Here is a 17,597-nt window from a genome sequence, read left to right as displayed (position 1 = left end):
TAAGTGTTATTTAAGTTTAGTCGGGGGTAAAAAAAATATTTGAGCAAGAACAGCATCTTCTGACGAGGAGAGGTTTCATAGTCAGCGGGCTGAAGTGTCTCTCTCTGCCTGTTTCTCTCTTAACAGGCTGCCCCTCCATTCAGCAGTGCACGGCTGAAATGGCATCACACTTCCTGCTTCCGTCCATCTTGGCAGAGATTGTCAGTTTGGTCAGTTCTCTGGCCAGCGACACAACAGTAAAGGCCTTTGAAAAGACGTGGTGAGTCGTTTTTGCTGGTTATGTAATGAGTTGTAAGTGCCTTGCAAAATGCTTGCTAATAACATTTCATTTAATAATTAACACTTGAAATGATGAAGGCACTTGCAAATGAAAATGTAGTGCAAAATGGAACAAAAGACTGACAATGAGAAAGATCTTGAGTAGATTATAATGAGAATAAATGTAATTCATACCCTTTAAACTAAAAATAAATGTGATTTAAATTTAAATCAAACACTATAACTAGGATTGTTTAAAGATATTGACTCAATGGTCATCTAAATAGGACAACATAAAGTGTGTCTTTGGATGGATGGGAAAAACGACACTGAATCGTAATGCTAAGGAATCTTCCAGTCCATAAAAAAAAATCATAAACAGCTACTGATTAGTTTAGACAAATTGCTCCTATATTTGAACTGTTGTCTAAAACATATAGAACACAAAGCAAAATAAAATGACACAAACTTGTGTTGTGTTGGGTATCGCTGTGCTCAATTGATCTTCACCGTTACACTTCAACTGAACGTCCAGCTGCTTTCCATGCTTACTTGTCAAATGGCATTACAACTGCTTTGTCGCCATCTTGGAATACGGCCTTCGCCATGTTGTTTTCTTTTGCAACCTATAAACGGAAGTTTCCATTTTAGGAATGTGAAGGAGCGACGTAGATTTCCCGTTTCTCTAGTAGTGACAGCGACCTGTCAATCACCGTAAGCCTGCCCTAAAGCATACGCCACTTTTTGGTCTATTTGACGCTAAATGGACCATAATTTACTAAATGAACATCATGCTGTATTGAAGAAGACTTGAAACTAGAGATTGAGACCATAAACTCATGTTTACAATGTTTACTGAGGGAATAAATCAAGAGAGACTTCTATACAACCAGAGGAGTTGCCCCCTGATGGTCAGTAGAGAGAATGCAAGTTTTAAGACACTTCCGGATCGGCTTAAGCTGGCAGAACTGGAGGTTGCCACCTGGTTTGAATGCAAACAATTCAGCTATCTTCAGGGCTTAAACTGTAAAATAACATTTCAAAAACTTTCAGCCAGTTAAGGAATTTTTTTTTGTCAAAAAATTTGTGGTGTCTTGTTGCATAAAATGCCATAAGGAAATATTTGTGTTTGTCTTCCAATAAATAAGCTGAGCAAATTGTCACCTAAAGTCATATCTGTAGAAGATATCCATAAAATACAGAGCCTTAATTGCATTTCAAGACTTAAAGGTTACTTTCTGTAAACGTAGAGTAGTACTGTACCTTCACAGGTGACTCATCTCAAATAATCACATGGTCACTGTTTCGCATCATTACCACAGACTGGATGATAACTTCCGATCACATATTTACTATGACATTGACAATACGAGTTCAATGTGTCTCCATTTCGCTGACAGAAACACAAAGACAACAAAAAGTTTGGATTGCATCAAGATTTGTTGATGAGCACACACCCCCTACTGGTTTACTGTCCTCCACAGTGCAAAGCAGAGGGGGGGACAAAAAGGATACCAAGTGTAGTCACCTGACGTCTCTTCTTTCTTACACGTACAGTGTCCTTTATATCTCAGACCCTGTATTATGTTGCAGATTTCTCATATATATCTTAATAACTGTTGTCTCTGTTTCTTTTAGCTGCCCCTCATCTGGAGACATATTTGTCCCATTCCCTCTCGCCCACAACCTCAGCAAGCCTCCAGATGCCACGAGGAGCTTCATTCTCATTGGCCGCAACTTCCATCAGTGGCACTGCAGCACAGAGCAAGGTAACTGAATTTCTGAACAGGTTTTACGTGAAACTTCATGGACTAAACTGAAACCAACCAAACAGAGAGTAGTGTTGCTACCGACCATGCAGGTCCCGGGCACTTGAACGGTAACAACAGGATTGGTTATCTCAACACAGAAACAGTCGGACGATGTCATAGTAGCAGAAGATTCTGTTCTGGCTGGGGATAATAACATTTAAATATGTTTAAACTCCTCAGAGTTTGTTGAGGGATGTTTGTGACCGCTCCGCTCCAAATCAAACTAAAATCATATTCTGGGTATTTGACAGGCTGGCACCTACTCCTCTCTGCTTAAAGGGATAGTTTGGAGTTTTTGAAGTGGTGTTGAATAAAGGTACTTATCCATACTGAGTGTGTTACCTACAGTTGATGGCGGTCGGCACAGCCCCCAGTTTGGAGAAACAGACAGGAGAACCACCATGGAAGCTAAAGCAATCTACTGCTGTGGACGGGGGCAGCAGCAAAACCTATTTTAGACTCCTTAAAAAACAATATATACCAGTCTATATTTTAAAAAAGAAGCCATTATCTATGCCCTTACAAAGTGGCAAGACGCCAGTGACACAACCAGTAATTTTTACCTGGCAGAACAGATGAGTTTCTGGTTTACCACTACCTCAGTCGGGTAGCTTGTTCGTCTTATTGTGTGAATTTGTCGTTTCAAACGGTCAGTTTGGGGAGACCAACCAACCAACCAAGGGAGTGGTAGAACGGCATCTCATCTGTTCTGTGAGGTAAAATGACTGTTTTTGTAAATGGAGTATGTTTTTGGTGAAGAGCGCAAAGATGGATATAATGGCTTCAGATGTAAAATTCAATGGAATTACTCTGATAGTAAAGAAAAGAAAAGAAAAATAATGTGCTATTGACCATCCAGAGGAGCTGGTTTTGATGAATGTTTATGAAGGCCTATATCGGTGTGTGAAGACTTGAATAAACTACCAGCAGCATGTCGCTAACACCCGTTCTAACCTCATCTGTAGCGTAGAGGAATGAGTGTTCCGTGTCCAAGCTTTCCACATGCTCTCCACGCTGCTGCTCTTTGTTTTCTCTGTCTCCACGTCCATGCCAGGAGCTGTCTAACACCACTGTGTTATTTTTACAAGTGTCCGCTTCCACCGCTTTGTGTTGATCTCTGTGTTTCACTGTCCATGCCGCCTTGCTGTTTGTGCCATCTCTGTTTGCCTACAGAAGACAGTTCAGAGGAGGAAAACCCCCCAGGGCTTAATAGGTTCACACGTAAGTTTGCCCTCCCAGCTTGACACATTGATGCTGATGGGATGTTTTAAAATTGCTGTTCTTTTGATTGAAATGTAGTGTTTAATGTATGTAGTTTTTGATTATCTTTGTTAAATATATGTGTTCTTTATCAAACAATACAGCTTTGAAAGTGGACCAAAGGGCTTAAGTAGCTCAAGTTATGTAAAGGCACTTCTATTTGCTTTACATCTTTAGATAAACCAAGACTATGGAGGCTGTGAATCAAGGCACAGTCAAGTGAATAAAGGGAGCTAGATTTTGGAGAGGTTTATGTGGGTACAACTATCCCAGGTAAAGACCGGCTTGTCGCCACAATTCAATTGAATTTGTACAGCCCAAAATCACAGATCACAAATTTGCGTCAGAGGGCTTTACAATTAGTACAACATACGACAACCTCTGTTCCTTGACCCTCGCATCAGAACAGGAAAAATAACCTTTTATGGGGGAATAAAAATAATGACATAATAATACAAATAACAGCATCAGTAGATATATAGTAGAATAATAATATAAATTATTATTATATTATATTATATATTATAAAAGCATTAATGGTTTCAGTAATAATAATAGATAAAGTAATAGACTCATTACATCAACTGTTGCCAATTAACATTCATTTCATAAGTAACTTGATGACCGGCCAAAATAATCTTTGGTTGTTGGTGGACATCCAAATTTGGACCAAAAAACACGATCTGGCAAAGTCAGTGAGCTGCAGATGTTATTTCAGTGTGTCAGATACATTTAATTACCATTTCACATCTTATGGTAATGTGTATAAATGTTTTTACATGTTCTGTACCGTAAAATTATATCTTACCTCATTCAGAGGTTGTAGTAACAGCTCAAGTACTAAGATTTTAACTACATTTTTATTAAAGAAAAGAATAATAAAAAAGTCACTTATAAAAGTGAAATAGTAAACCCTCTAAAATATACCCTGAGCAGGCTGACGTCAGTGTGCTTTGTGCTGCCCTGCTGCGCGGCAATAGAGAGTTTCTTTAAACCACAACAAAAGTAAATGAGAATCACATTACCTCATCGGTTTCCTTCCAACTAAGATATAATAATACCAAAACCCTAAAAAATATCCATAACATGTAATTGTGTAATTTAAAGAATAAACACTGATCTAATTTAACTTCAGTTGAGCTCATTTGTTTTCTCTTACAAATGGCTTTTTGTTCCAATATGTAAAGCTTTCATTCATTTGTCAGCCTAACCTTGTCGACTGTAGTGCGTTTGGCTTCCTGGCTGATAAAGACCTGCTGAGCAGTTCTGCATCAAATGTGCAAATGAAAACGAATTACGTGTAAAAAAAGAAAAGTAAATCTCAAAGTCACGCTACGATACCGTTTAAGATCAGATGAAAGAATTTCCCAACAGTCAGCAGGGATTCTGCGTTAAAGGACCTGCCACGGCATCGTACTCTGATTCCTACTGCTTTCACTCAGTATCTCTCTCTCTCTCCTCTGCCCAGCTCATAAGGGCTTCCAGCGCTTCGAGGCCCTGGAGCAGAGCGACTGGTTCAGTCCGAGCCAGGCCGTGGCGGGACTGGCTCCACGCCAGAGGTTCCTCCTCATCAGCATCCTGGACAAAAAGGTGACTTGGCACATGTGAATGTCCCTCAGGCCAACAGAACAAGACAGAGTTGTTATAAATACAAAAGGTCCTGTTAGTTTAAGCTGTGAATACTTTCTCTGACCGCTGAATTACACTTGAATTAAATGTCCCTCCCCTGCTCCCCTTGTTCATTCAACAGCTGCTCCGTCAAAATAAAAGCTATAATAGTACACCGTATAAGATACGGACAGATTTCAGTTTAAACATAAAAAAAAAAAAGATCTTTATCAACAGAATGTGTTGTGTTATAATCGTGATGGTGAGTCACTGTCGAGATAAACTATGTCCTCAGTCCAACATGAGAGTACGAAGACGTAGAGCTGCCCCAAGGGTACAGGGTCCATGTTCGTTTTGGTAGTTTCTTTATTGGAATAAAAAAAATGGTATTAACGATTCGTCCTGACAACCGGCCTCCCCCACCTTCCCAACGACTCTTAGAATTCATTTAGCAGCTAGCTATAACAACTAGCCAGAGCATAGCCCCAGCGCCAGGGTTCACAGCGGACCATTGGAGCGCTGGGTCTAACCAGTGCAACGGCAGAAAGATACATTTTCAGCAGGGAGTCAGGGGAGCCCCGCAGGATCAGACCCCCTACCCTGTGAAGCCAATACTTAAGTGTCTTAAACTTGGTTTCTCTCTACTGTCCATCAGGGGGCGACTCCTCTGACTGTATAGAAGTCTATGAGAAAATGACTCTACTTCTCTCTTGATTTATTGCCTCAGTAAACATTGTAAACATGAGTTTATGGTCTCAATCTCTAGTTTCAAGTCTTCTTCAATACAGCATGATGTTCATTAAGTAAATGATGGTCCATTTAGAGTCAAATAGACCATAAAGCAGAGTATGCTTTAGGGCGGGGCTAACTTGTCATTGACAGTTGCTACCAGAGCCGCATATGATGTCTCTATGTCACTCCTCCTTCACTGGTTGCAAAAAAACGATTTGGCGATGGCCAAATCACCAAACTCAAGGCTGCATAACGGCAGTCCACAAACCAATGGGAGACGTCACAACAACTACGTCCACTTCTTATATACAGTCTATGGTTACACGGTGCACCTTTGAGAGCTAGAGAGGTGCAGTTGTAAGGTAAGGGAAATACATGTGTGTGATGCCTATAGTGCACTGGTATTTACATGCAACAGCTTGTGTAAGCACAAGTGTTTTTTGGTGGTGTGTTTGACCTGACATACTATAACCATCATTGCTCTAGGTGACTCTGTACAGCTACAACTGGTCTGTGGACCTGGGCGCCTCTCTGAATCGCGAGCTGGACCGCCTCGTGAAGTGGCAGAACGCGAGGGCTCACGTCGTCCACTGCCTGCTCAACCAGAAGATGGGGCTCTTCCATCACTACTGCTTCTCTGACGCGCCCATCCAGGAAATGGACTCCAAGCAGGTAAAGACACCATACACGGTTCCTTAATGTGGAGCACTGCCAGCAGCAGAAAGTTGGCCAAGCTGTCGTAACATCAGCTACAATTTACAAAAGCTCTCTCTAAACCAATCCAGTGGTCGACCGTTGATTTGAAATGATGTATACTGGAATTTGCTCCAGTGTTTTTTTGTTTTTTGTTTTTAAATGGAAGAATTTAAAAAAATAATGATGAGAAGTAAAGCTTAAAGTTCCAGTCCCTGGCAGCCAATCACTTATTCAGAAATTAGTACGACTTTAGGAGGACTTTTAGGATGTAATAAAGATTTCCTCCATCAGAAGTGGCTGCCTCACAGACTTCTACATACATGCTGAGACTCTTTAGATGTGTCATTAAAAAGCAGCTGTAACGCATCCTGTTTCAAACTGCCAGTCAGCACACCTGCATAGGATGGGGGCTGGGAGCTGCTGAGGAGAGTCTGCTGCTAGTTCAGGTGGAATCGGCCTGCCAGGGCGGCATCTGGATTCACACTGTTGCAGAAGGTAGCGGGTCCTGTGGCGCATTTCACACAGCTGTTGTATCCTGGGGACGAATCCCTGTGACAAGTGGTGATGTCACTACCTGTTCATTAGCAGCCTGTTTGATGTGTGCTTCTCATGGTATTCATGACCTAGTTATATCTACTTGTACCTTGAGACAGCGTTTCTCAGATCGTGATCAGATATATTTGGTGGTCAAAGGACTTATTAAGACTTGTTTTATTGAAGAATAGCCGCTAACAAAGCTCTGCTAATTGGGAGGTAAACTAAGTTTTAGATACATTTTTACAATACAAGTCCTCTGTCATTTTGATTGTATAGTGACATCCAGCACACAGAGTACATTATTCATTAGCAGGCTATGTGTTCACCTGATAAATGTGAGTCTAATATTCGCTCTCTTTTATCTCTGTTTTTGGTCTCCACCAGCTCCTGAGAAACACATCTGTCTGTTAAGCTGCTGGTCTCTAAGTGTGTCTATCTACCTGTATTCAGATAGTGTAAAGTGGGTTCAGCTGATGGATGTTAAGATGCTCTTTAGAGCTGCGGGGAACTACAGAGTCGAATGATAGCTCCATTGGTGACCTATTTCACAACTTCTGGTTTCACCTGGCTTCCAATGGTGCATCAGTTTATCTACAAAATGGGATTAGTCTGTGGCCACACAAGATGAAAAGACAAGCAGCCTTGTTATTTAGATTGAAGTATATTTTGGCTAGAACTGAAACTATAAACTTACAGAGTTTTTAGTAAATTTAAGTAAATTATTTTAGTTGAAACCAGTGTCCCAGGTGATATTCAGTATAATAAATGCTAGACTCCCTCCCATGTTCCTGTCACTTGCAGTTTGTTGCTGTGTGTTTTCTGTTATAAGCATCTCAGCAAAACTGCCTGGAACCTCCTGTATTAAACATGGAGCCTCAGATCAATGTGCAACTGATGGACTCAAGATTTCCCAACCACACGACTAAGCATTTTATTGTTCTCTTTCCTCACCCCCTCCGCATTTCCTGTTGATCACATCCTGGAAATACAACCCCTGTCGCGTCGACGGCCTTGTTTTTTTCCAAATGAAACACTTAACTACCTCAATGCAATTTAGTCCCCGTCAGTTTCCATTTATCCTCTTGCATTATTTACGACCGGCTCTGGCGCAGAGAGGTCTGAGCGGGGAGTTTTCACAGTCTCTAGTTTTTTAAAAAGTGTTCTTCCAGTGGCAGAACTTGTTCGCTAAGCATATTTAACAACCAAGCTCCCTTCACACTCCTCCTACCTGCTCTCCTCTCCGCCCTCGCATCAGGAGTCAGCTGTATTCAGCCTCACTGTTCCCACTGGTGAGTAAGAGGATGGTGGTGCAGAGAGACTCTGGTCAGAAGCTGGAGAGCCTGACGCAGTAAAAAAAAAAACAGCGGAGCACTGGAGATTTTTGCAATAAGGGCAGTTTCCCTCTGCATAGAGACAATTGGAATCTGACAGTTGGTGAGAAATGTACTGAGAATCCAGTGACTAAAGGGAACCGGCTGGGAAAATGTGGGTAGTGAAAGCACATGAGTAACAGTCTTCCCTCACTCAACTGTTGTTGAGGTAAAATAACAATGTCTTTTTTTCACTAATAACTTCCATGAAGTACAAGGCCATCGGGCTGCAGGTTTTCCTGCAGTAAGTAAAAGGCTTTCATTGTTTTCTAAAAAAATCCATTCAAACCAAGCAGAGAAACATAGCTGCCTTACCAGGATATTATATTTATAACACATTGATATATATATATATTTGTACTGTCACTTTCATTGCTAAAGTTGTTTTGTTCTGCCTAAATTGGATGAGGAGATTTATTTCCGCACATTTTTACGTTTATAGGCCTCCGCGCCGCCAACAGCAGTGGAGGCATTATGTGTTCTGTTCTGTCCGTCCGCCCATCTGGTCTGTTCTGATGAACGCAATGTCTCATGAACGCCTGGAGGGAAATCCTTCAAATTTGGTGGTCAAAGGTCACTGTGACCTCTCAAAATACATTCTTTTGGCCATAACTCGTGTTCATATGCTTATTATGACAATTTCACACTAATGTCTGATAGGCTTAATGATGAATTTGTCAGCGTATCAAAGTAAACTGTTACCAGACTGAATGCAGGATGCATCCAACGAGGAGACAGTTGTTCTAGTTTGACTTTTTGAGCTGTGATGGAAAAACTGCACTTTGTCCCATTAAATGTAACAATTAAATGTAATAACCACCTCATTAGGAAAAGCAAGGCTTAAGCCCCAAACTGCTGCAAGAAGGCTGCAATGATTGTGGTTCCAGTGCAACAACAGCCCACGTATCATGATGAATGTGGGCAAGTTATGAGGGTTATACAAGGCTGAATGAACAACCAGGTAATAATTGGATTTAGTGATGTGCACCTCTAATAAGCACAATATCAACTGATGTGATAATGACCAAGTGGTAGGTGTAGGAGCTCAGACTGTCTCTGCATTTCCAAGGGCTCCAGCTGTTGTGGTTCATGGGTGTGCAGCAAAGTACATTAATTTGTGTTTAATCAAATCACCGCTCAGAAAACCGTTGGCCAGCGAGTTTCCACTTATAGGAATGACAGAATGTGGGAGGAAGGGAGCAGGCCGGATGGGTTAATACGGCCCCGCAGCTCATTTTGGCCCCCCCCCCTCAATCTGGCCATCGTCACATTGACACAAAACATGCAAGGCAGTTGAGTTTAAATAAAGAAAAGGTTAAAGAATACAGAAAAATGTCACGTTCCGTGTCGCCCCTGCGTTGTTGTGTGGAGCGGGCTGCAGCAGAGATTTATTAGAGCAGTGTTTCACAGCAAAGAAGACACCAAATGCCCTTTTAGCCTCTCCCCCTACGGCCAATTACAAAACAAGCTGAAAGAATGGAAAGAACCAAACTTTTTCTCCTTTTCCCTCCGACGGCCTCGCTCTCTTCATCGCTGCGTCACTAATGAGTGCAGACAGAAGGCAGAGTCAGAGCGGCAGAAAATTTGCCTGAACAGATCTTCATCTGTCATGGTCCTGATGAGAAGCAGAGGGAGCACCAGCGCACACTTAGAGCCCTCCAGCCCGTGAGGCCCACTGCAGCCAGCTCTGCCACACTGGGGCATCTGGGCCCTGAGCTGCTCCGCTGAGCAAACTTGCCCAAAAGTTTCCTTTTCAACAGCAACCAAGGCACGCGAAGAACGCTCTGGACATGTATGTAGCTACTATTCATAACAACCAGTGCAAGGAATATGTTCTATATGATGCCACAGCGACAACATTCGTACATTCACTCACACTGCTACACCAAAGGGAGAGGCTGACGGAAGATTTTTTTATTGGGGGGGGGGTCAGTTTCGTGCCCAAGACACTTTAACATGCGTATTGGAGGAGGCAGGGGGATCAAAGATGCCCCAAACTTTAGCAATACTCAGACATTAATTTGTCATGTCAAAGTCTACCGTACTGCTTCTGAGAGCTGAGTCTCCTCCTAACCTACTATTGATTTCGTACAGTCCAGTGTGGGGCAAAGCTGTGGGGTGCCACTTGTGTTTGTAATTGAATCCAGATTGTGTGTAAGGGGGTGGGGGTTTGGGGAGAGGAAAGCAGGTTCCTCCAGGTAGGCTAAGGACTTCCTGAGTGTTTGCAGTCTCAGCTTCTTTCCAGTTTTCTGAAGTTTTAAAATGGTTTATTTCCCCCTCTAGAAGGAAAACACATATCTGTGATGTAGAAAGGGGTAGATATCTTGATCATCATTTATTACATCTTTGTTGATTCTTTTGCAAAAATCTGGGATTCCACTCAATCGGCTGGGTTAGTTCCAATCTACTCCATAAAATCATGTCCCCTGGGTCCCCACCTTGGTTTGGAGTTTAATTGATGGGTAAATAAAACTAGTGTAGCCACGAGGAAAACCGGGGGAGCTGTCTCCTCTGTGCCTTGTCTGTTGTAAGACGGCGTTATCAGAGTCTCTTATCTCTCAAATGGGATCAGTATTTCGGCTTTTTAACCCAAATGCACATGAGAAGTTATTGGAAAAAGATTTCATCTTTAAATGTGTTCTGTTATAAAAATAACATGAATAGCAATTACAAGAAATAAGAGACTAAGTTAGATTAAATATTTAAAGAAGTGAGGCATTCCTGAATGTATGAGGGGGTTTTGGCTATCCATCCATCCATCCATCTTCCTTAACCGCTTATCCAGTTAAGGGTCGCGGGGGTGCTGGAGCCGATCCCAGCTGTCAATGGGCGAAGGCAGGGTACACCCTGGACAGGTCGCCAGCCTATCACAGGGCTGACATATAGAGACAAACAACCACTCACGCTCACATCCACACCTACGGGCAATTTAGAGTCTTCAATGAACCTAAGCTGCATGTCTTTGGACTGTGGGAGGAAGCCGGAGAACCCGGAGAGAACCCACGCTGACACTGGGAGAACATGCAAACTCCACACAGAAGGTTGTCTGGCCCGGGAATTGAACCCGGGCCCCTCTTGCTGTGAGGCGACAGTGCTAACCACTACACCACCGTGCAGCCCGGTTTTGGCTATCATAGGGGATTTTTTATTAGCATTTTATTTTTATTTTAGAAATTCTTACGCTCTCCTGCTGTACAGCTATGAGGTCAGATCAGAGCTGGTGTAAGATGCGTTGCATCTCTCTGAAGAAACTAGTGGGGTTGTTAAGGGGGTGCTGCTCCTCTCACTACCTCAGCATAGCTCCACAAGGAATTTAAGCTCATCCCTAAAGTCTTCAGGGAAAAGAAGAAGATGATGGTCATTGCTAGAATTTAACTAGAATATTCCTAAAACTGTTTGGATGATGTTTTCACTCTAACAGGAAGCGTTATTATTTAAAATACCAACCCTCGCTGCTTCCATTGCTTCTCTTGTCTGTCTTTGCAGTTAAGCATTTATTGTGCAACCACCCAAATGTTGTCTCTGCCCTTCTTTTTCTCTCTCTTCAGGACCCCAACCCGTTCCTGAGCCCCTCCATGGAGCCTGATGCGTTGCTGCGTAGCGCTGTGCCTCCTCTGCCCAGTAAAGAGCAGGGCAGGCTGGGTAGCTCAGGCCGAAGTCTGGCTCCTCTCCACTTCCCCTCTGAGCTGCTGCCCTTTGACGAGGCTCTGAGGGATGTGTGCACCATCCGGCCCTTGACGGAGGGGGACGTGGTGGCCCGACATGGCGGCCAGCTCTTGGAGATCAAAGTTGCTGAGCGGAGAGGTTAATAATACTACTACATCTAATAATAATAATGTTGATAATGATGTGATTTTTATCCAATGAGCCCATTAGACCCCACACTGAATGAAAGGTAATCCTTTTGTCTTTGTGCTGACAGAACTGGAGAAACAGATGAAGATAGAGAACCTGTTTGTGACGTGGCAGCAGAGGTCAGCACAGTCCAACATGCCCATTTCAGTAAGTAGCCCGAGTCATGAAGCACAAGACACGGCACCTACACGGCTCCTAGCATGGCTAACAGCGCTAATTGTACGAGTCCACGCGGTATTTCCACGTGTCCCCTTCCTTGTCTACGTTAGCAGCCGTGCAACGCATTCTGTTAGCACAGCTATGAGTTTCGAGAGATGGACCGTCTCCTTGGCCGCTCTGCAGTTGCATAAAATTGAGGTATTGGCTACTTTACGCAAATCAGGGGCCTCCAAGGGGACTCGCGACCACTGGAAACTCCAGCAAAACTATCCATTGTCAATTTAAAATGAAGACCGATTCAACAACTGCAGGGATTTTATCTCACCTCAGATGTTTTCAGAAACACATTTCGATGAACTTACTTCGGAATATGAGAAGACAAGTTTCCAAACGAGCCGCCATGTTGGGAGACTGAAAGCATTAGTCCAATCAGGTGCAATCAGGTGCCTTCACGTCCAAAAACGCACCTGTGGACATGCGCCATTACTGTGCCAACAACGATAACAGCACTGACAGAGCTAGCAGTGTTTACCTTGAGAGGGACCGTAGGATGGGTGTGACACCTCCACGATGACACTGTGTCAGCTGTATCTGCCATTATGAACGCAGTGCAGAGCCCATGGAAACAAAGCAAGCAGACACTGGGATTACTAAACGCACTCCTCCATGTCTTTACATTAATAAGATAATTGTTTGCTGCTACAATAATGCTCTGAATGTCGTACGAACAACCTTTAAATACAGTTCTATAACACATGAAGGATATGTTCACTGCAGAGGAAAGTGGATATCTGCTATTTAGTGCCCTCCTATACGCAGTAAATGTTACTTTTTTTTTATAGCAGATCAAACAGACAGATCAACTCATATCTGATATCTTTCTGATTTTTCAACAAAGATACAAGTTTCATTTGAGGTTGTTTGGTGAACACAGCAGTTCTGAAAGTATTCAGCAGAGGGACAGTTCTAAATAAATAATTTTTAATGGTTCCCCATTGCGAGAAAACCATAAAGTTTTGTAGTTGTTTGCATATTTGAATACACACAAAAACATACCAGATAAAAGACCCAGAAGAACGTGGCTGTAATACCAACACAGCTCAGCTTGTACTCATCCTGTTCTTGCTCTTTTTTTGATTAAAGACATGACACTTAACTCTTTGGAGCTCACTATCAATACTTCAGATTCTGTGTACTAGTTAACATAGAATCCCAAGGCTTTGTGTATGCTATCAAACAACGCATGGTTTGTAAAGGTTGAGAGAGGATATAACCAGTTGCCATCCCAAATTAGGACCAACCCCCTCTGTCCCAGTCTGCCTTCAGACCACTTTAAAGGGTCTATTTGAAAGCCAAACACTAAAATAACAACACTCTTTACTTACTGCACATGATGGCACCATACCTTCAGGCTCAGTTAAAAAAAAGTTAAAATGGTTAAAAGAAATCTGGTGTGATATTGTACTTTTGCTGGTGGGTTGGTTCAGAAAGGTCAAATTGGTGTTAGATATTGGACACAATAAAAAAGCATAATGTGAGCAATCTCAAAGTAAATTGGATCTAACCAGTAAGTCAGAATAGAGTATTAAATTCCTGTATGGTGAAAAGTTGCTTAATATCAAATAAAGCTAATTGGACTAGACAAAACCTGGGGGGAGCAGTGCCTCTCACCACAGTTCCGGTTCATTCCTCGGGGGAAATCATTTAGTACCGCCTCGTCTCAAAGTGGGGAATATCGGGGGTAAATTAAAAAGGTTTCTGTCTTCCACAAGGACATCTCAAGAGAGGTTACATGGTGGCATTAAATTCACGAATTTGGTATTTCAACAGAGCACTTGAACTCAAGCACGTCCAAGAGGAGATCAGCAGCCTGACCCGGTCCGACAGGGCCCACAGCCATTTCCACTGGCAATTGGTTTTAGGTTAGGATTCTCATGCCACTGGATGAACTCAACAAACTATTAGATGTGATGTGACTATCAAGCCCCATGTACTTAAAAACATTTAGTATCCATCTTCTAAAATCTATGATGTCACCATCTTATCCTTACATGGTTGTCTCAACAGGGGACAGATTTGGAGACCCTGAAGCAGTCGTCCAGGCTGGTCCACTACTGTGCAACCCCTCTCCTCTTCGACCCCATCTTCCGCAAGCAGATCCAAGAGGAGCAGATCGTTCAGCCACCGGTGAAGGTATTTCTGCCGTCTGACCCAAAGGGAAGGGACAGGAAGAGCAACTAGGTCTTGTGTTTAGATTTGATATTTCATTCCCTGCATGAACACGACTAATCACTAGGGTCACAAAGTATATTAGGCATTTAGACTGTTCTGAGTTGCAGCAGCCCTTTTAAGATTTTTGTTATAAATGAAACAGTGCAAACAGAAACAACGACAGAGAGCTGAAAGAGTTGCAGGCGACAGGCTCTTACTGTGGTTTGAGACCGGTACACCTCCACACCATCACTTTGAGCCCAACGTATATCAGCGCCATGGGGCGCATGCTGCAGATGGACCTGTGCCAGAGAGAATGGTTGGTCCTCCTACTCGTCCTCCAGCTCTGCCTCCTCCATGGAGGACATGTTGTTCAGGTTCAGGACTTCCTCAGTTTTGTTTCCACTGCCTGTGGATGTAGAAAATGATAAAGTAATGACATTTTGGACAGACTTGGATGCAAACTGCAGTCATCCAGGCCTCCCTCTTTAGCTTGAATGTGTCATCCAGCAAGACTACGCACCAGTGACCTCAGTAATGAAGACTTTGAACACAGTGCATGTGTATTCCAGGATGTTACCCAGAGACTCTAAGAAACCCGGGTACTCCAAGACAACCGGCGACCATATCACTCTGTGGGGAATACTCAGCGCGGTCAATTTAGGCCAACTTAGGCCAATTTATTTTGAGAGGACTTTGGCGTCATGAGGACATACAATGGATTCATGAATACTAGGGAAGACTAATGTATTTTAAGTCAAACAAGCTATTGTAACATAGTGGCTGTAAATTATAAATTAAGACTATTTATAGATTAAGAATTTTGTTTGCTTGAAGCTTCTACCAGGAATTTTCAGTTTTGTATTGATTTTGGCGGCCCCTGTGGACAAAAACGGTGGTGTTTAAGAACCCCTGAGTCCCTTTACAAAACCTCTCATTTTACTGCAGCAGGGTCTAACTGCTCAGCGCAGTTCGGGGTTCTGGTTCTCCCCACGCCGCCCTGCCCTTCGGCAAGCCCACAGAAGTTCTGCTCCTGGCTGGAGGAGTAGCTGCTGCTGCCTGGCGTGGAGCTCTCCTCCTCCCGTTGCAGCTCAGATGAAGGAGTTTCTGGTGAACCTGAGAGAACTGGACCCATTGGCACCAACGACAACTATGAAGAATAACTATATGGAAATAGCCAATCTTCTTGTCGATGGTGTTGTTTACTTTTGAAGGTCATTTAGCAGCGTCCGTATTACATTGAGACTGGTTCATGACCAGGTAAAAGCTCCTGGTAATAACTTGAATCTACGCAATGGCACAGAAATGAATGAGTCTTGTATGTTTAAGCGAGGATTTTGTTCTGTGTGCCAGAAACGCCATCGCTCCAGTGACTCCACGGCGTCTGGTCGGGACCGGAGCTACAGCACCGACTCAGCCGACATGCTGCCCAGCCGCCTGAAAGAAGAACCCTGGCTGTTGGAGATTTCCAGCAACTTCCTCCAGCAGTACGTCCAGTACCTGCAGAGTATGGGCTTCATTCTCGTCCAGGTCCGGCCTCAGTCTCCAGCTCGCAGGTCTGTCTCTGCAGAAAAAGGTTTTTTTTTCTGTGTTTGGCCTGATATTTGAGGCTCCTCCCTTGATCAAAGTAGGCTCAAATGTATGTGAAACTCTCCTGCAATAGAACGTAACGCACTGCACATCAAATTAGTAGAGAGAATTTAATACATTTCTAGGAGTACGCTGGTTTTAAACAGGTTGCAAGCTTTTTGTTTGCAGTTCAACATATATGAACTGCCGACCGTTCCATTAGTGATTGGGTGCTAAGTGTTACGCACCATCACAAAGCGTTTGTCCTCATGGATCTGCTCATTCTTTTCATGCAAAAACGTTAAAAAAATGCATGGCTCCATTTCTGCCTCTCTTAGTCTACTCTCTTCCGCCATTGCGAGCAGCAATCCTCCGTTAGTCATCGCATTGTGTTTTGATCCTCGTCTGACCTCTGACCTTGCGGCGCTGCTGCCCCGTGGCTGATGTAACCAGAGCAGATGCGGGGCAGATGCCTGTCACTTTCGAGGCTCAGACCGTGGGACTCTCTCTGAATTATGTCTCACGGCTCGGCTGCCCGCTGCCGGCCGTCCCTTAGGTCCAGACCTCTCTGGTTTAACCCGAGCCTAACTGCCCCCTGTCCTCCACCCCACCACCCTCAACCCCATCTCTTACAGCACTGCCCGGGCTCGTGCTGCCATGCTGAGCTCCATGTCATCGGAAGGGAGGATGTCTTTTTCTTATGTAAAGCAGAAGAGCGAGGACAGCCCTAAGGTCAGCATTCACCTCAGAGATGCACAAATCTTATTTTCCAAACACACACACACACACACACACACACACACACACACACACACACACACACACACACACACACACACACACACACACACTTGAAAACGAAACACACGAGCCAGGCTGCTATTGTAACAGTGGCCCCTCTACATTAAGAATGTCTAATTAAAAATGAGTCCATGAATCCCAAAACAGTTCTTGTTGCTATATCTCATTTCAGTTTCTGAATATATATGTTTTAGAAGCTAGAATTAGTAGTAGTAGTAGTAGTAGCAGCACTTAAGTTAAACACTGTAACTTACTACATACACCATCTAAAGCAGAGATCAAGACAGTTAAGGCTCTTATAGGTATAGCATTAGAAACATTGGTTGTTTTTCCGTATTTTTCCCAGTAAACTGCATTCATGATAGCGTTAGAATATGTCTGGGTTGGCAGTAATGAAAAAAGAATGTGCAGTGCAGCGCTCAACTAGCTGCTGGGTGTTCAGGAAGCGTGGTGCATTGTTCTGTCAGGTAGCGCTAACCTTTTCATTGCTGCTAACATCAGTAAGAGGTGGCTCGGATTAGAGTTTCCTTGTACTTGGTGGCACACTACTTCAACAACTCACAAATAGGGAATGGCCCCCCACGAAAACTTAGTTCTGAATGGGAACTGATTTGTAAAGAGCTGGAGATATTTTATGGTTTAGATCTTTTAAAAGGTACTTGACGAAGAGCAGAAAATATGGTTTTGCTCTAATTTGCGGTCGCATGAATAAATCTTCTCAGCTCTGTGT

General features: G+C 43.2%; 1 protein-coding gene across 1 annotated transcript in view; it reads left to right on the top strand.

Moving 5' to 3' along the window:
• The window catches only part of szt2 (SZT2 subunit of KICSTOR complex), a 105,818-nt gene that overhangs the window by 68,116 nt on the left and 20,105 nt on the right, over positions 1–17,597 (top strand). The window contains exons 56-65 of the mRNA XM_054623525.1: positions 127–259; positions 1,897–2,027; positions 3,243–3,290; positions 4,798–4,919; positions 6,156–6,341; positions 11,821–12,076; positions 12,195–12,274; positions 14,354–14,479; positions 15,851–16,053; positions 16,702–16,798. Of these exons, the coding sequence (XP_054479500.1) occupies positions 127–259; positions 1,897–2,027; positions 3,243–3,290; positions 4,798–4,919; positions 6,156–6,341; positions 11,821–12,076; positions 12,195–12,274; positions 14,354–14,479; positions 15,851–16,053; positions 16,702–16,798 (1,382 nt within the window). The remainder of the gene's footprint in view (positions 1–126; positions 260–1,896; positions 2,028–3,242; positions 3,291–4,797; positions 4,920–6,155; positions 6,342–11,820; positions 12,077–12,194; positions 12,275–14,353; positions 14,480–15,850; positions 16,054–16,701; positions 16,799–17,597) is intronic.

Source organism: Anoplopoma fimbria, chromosome 3, assembly GCF_027596085.1.
Source record: "Anoplopoma fimbria isolate UVic2021 breed Golden Eagle Sablefish chromosome 3, Afim_UVic_2022, whole genome shotgun sequence".
Classification (NCBI taxonomy): domain Eukaryota; kingdom Metazoa; phylum Chordata; class Actinopteri; order Perciformes; family Anoplopomatidae; genus Anoplopoma; species Anoplopoma fimbria.
The sequence above is the reverse complement of the archived record's forward strand: the minus strand, read 5'-3'. Positions and strand labels throughout refer to the sequence as shown.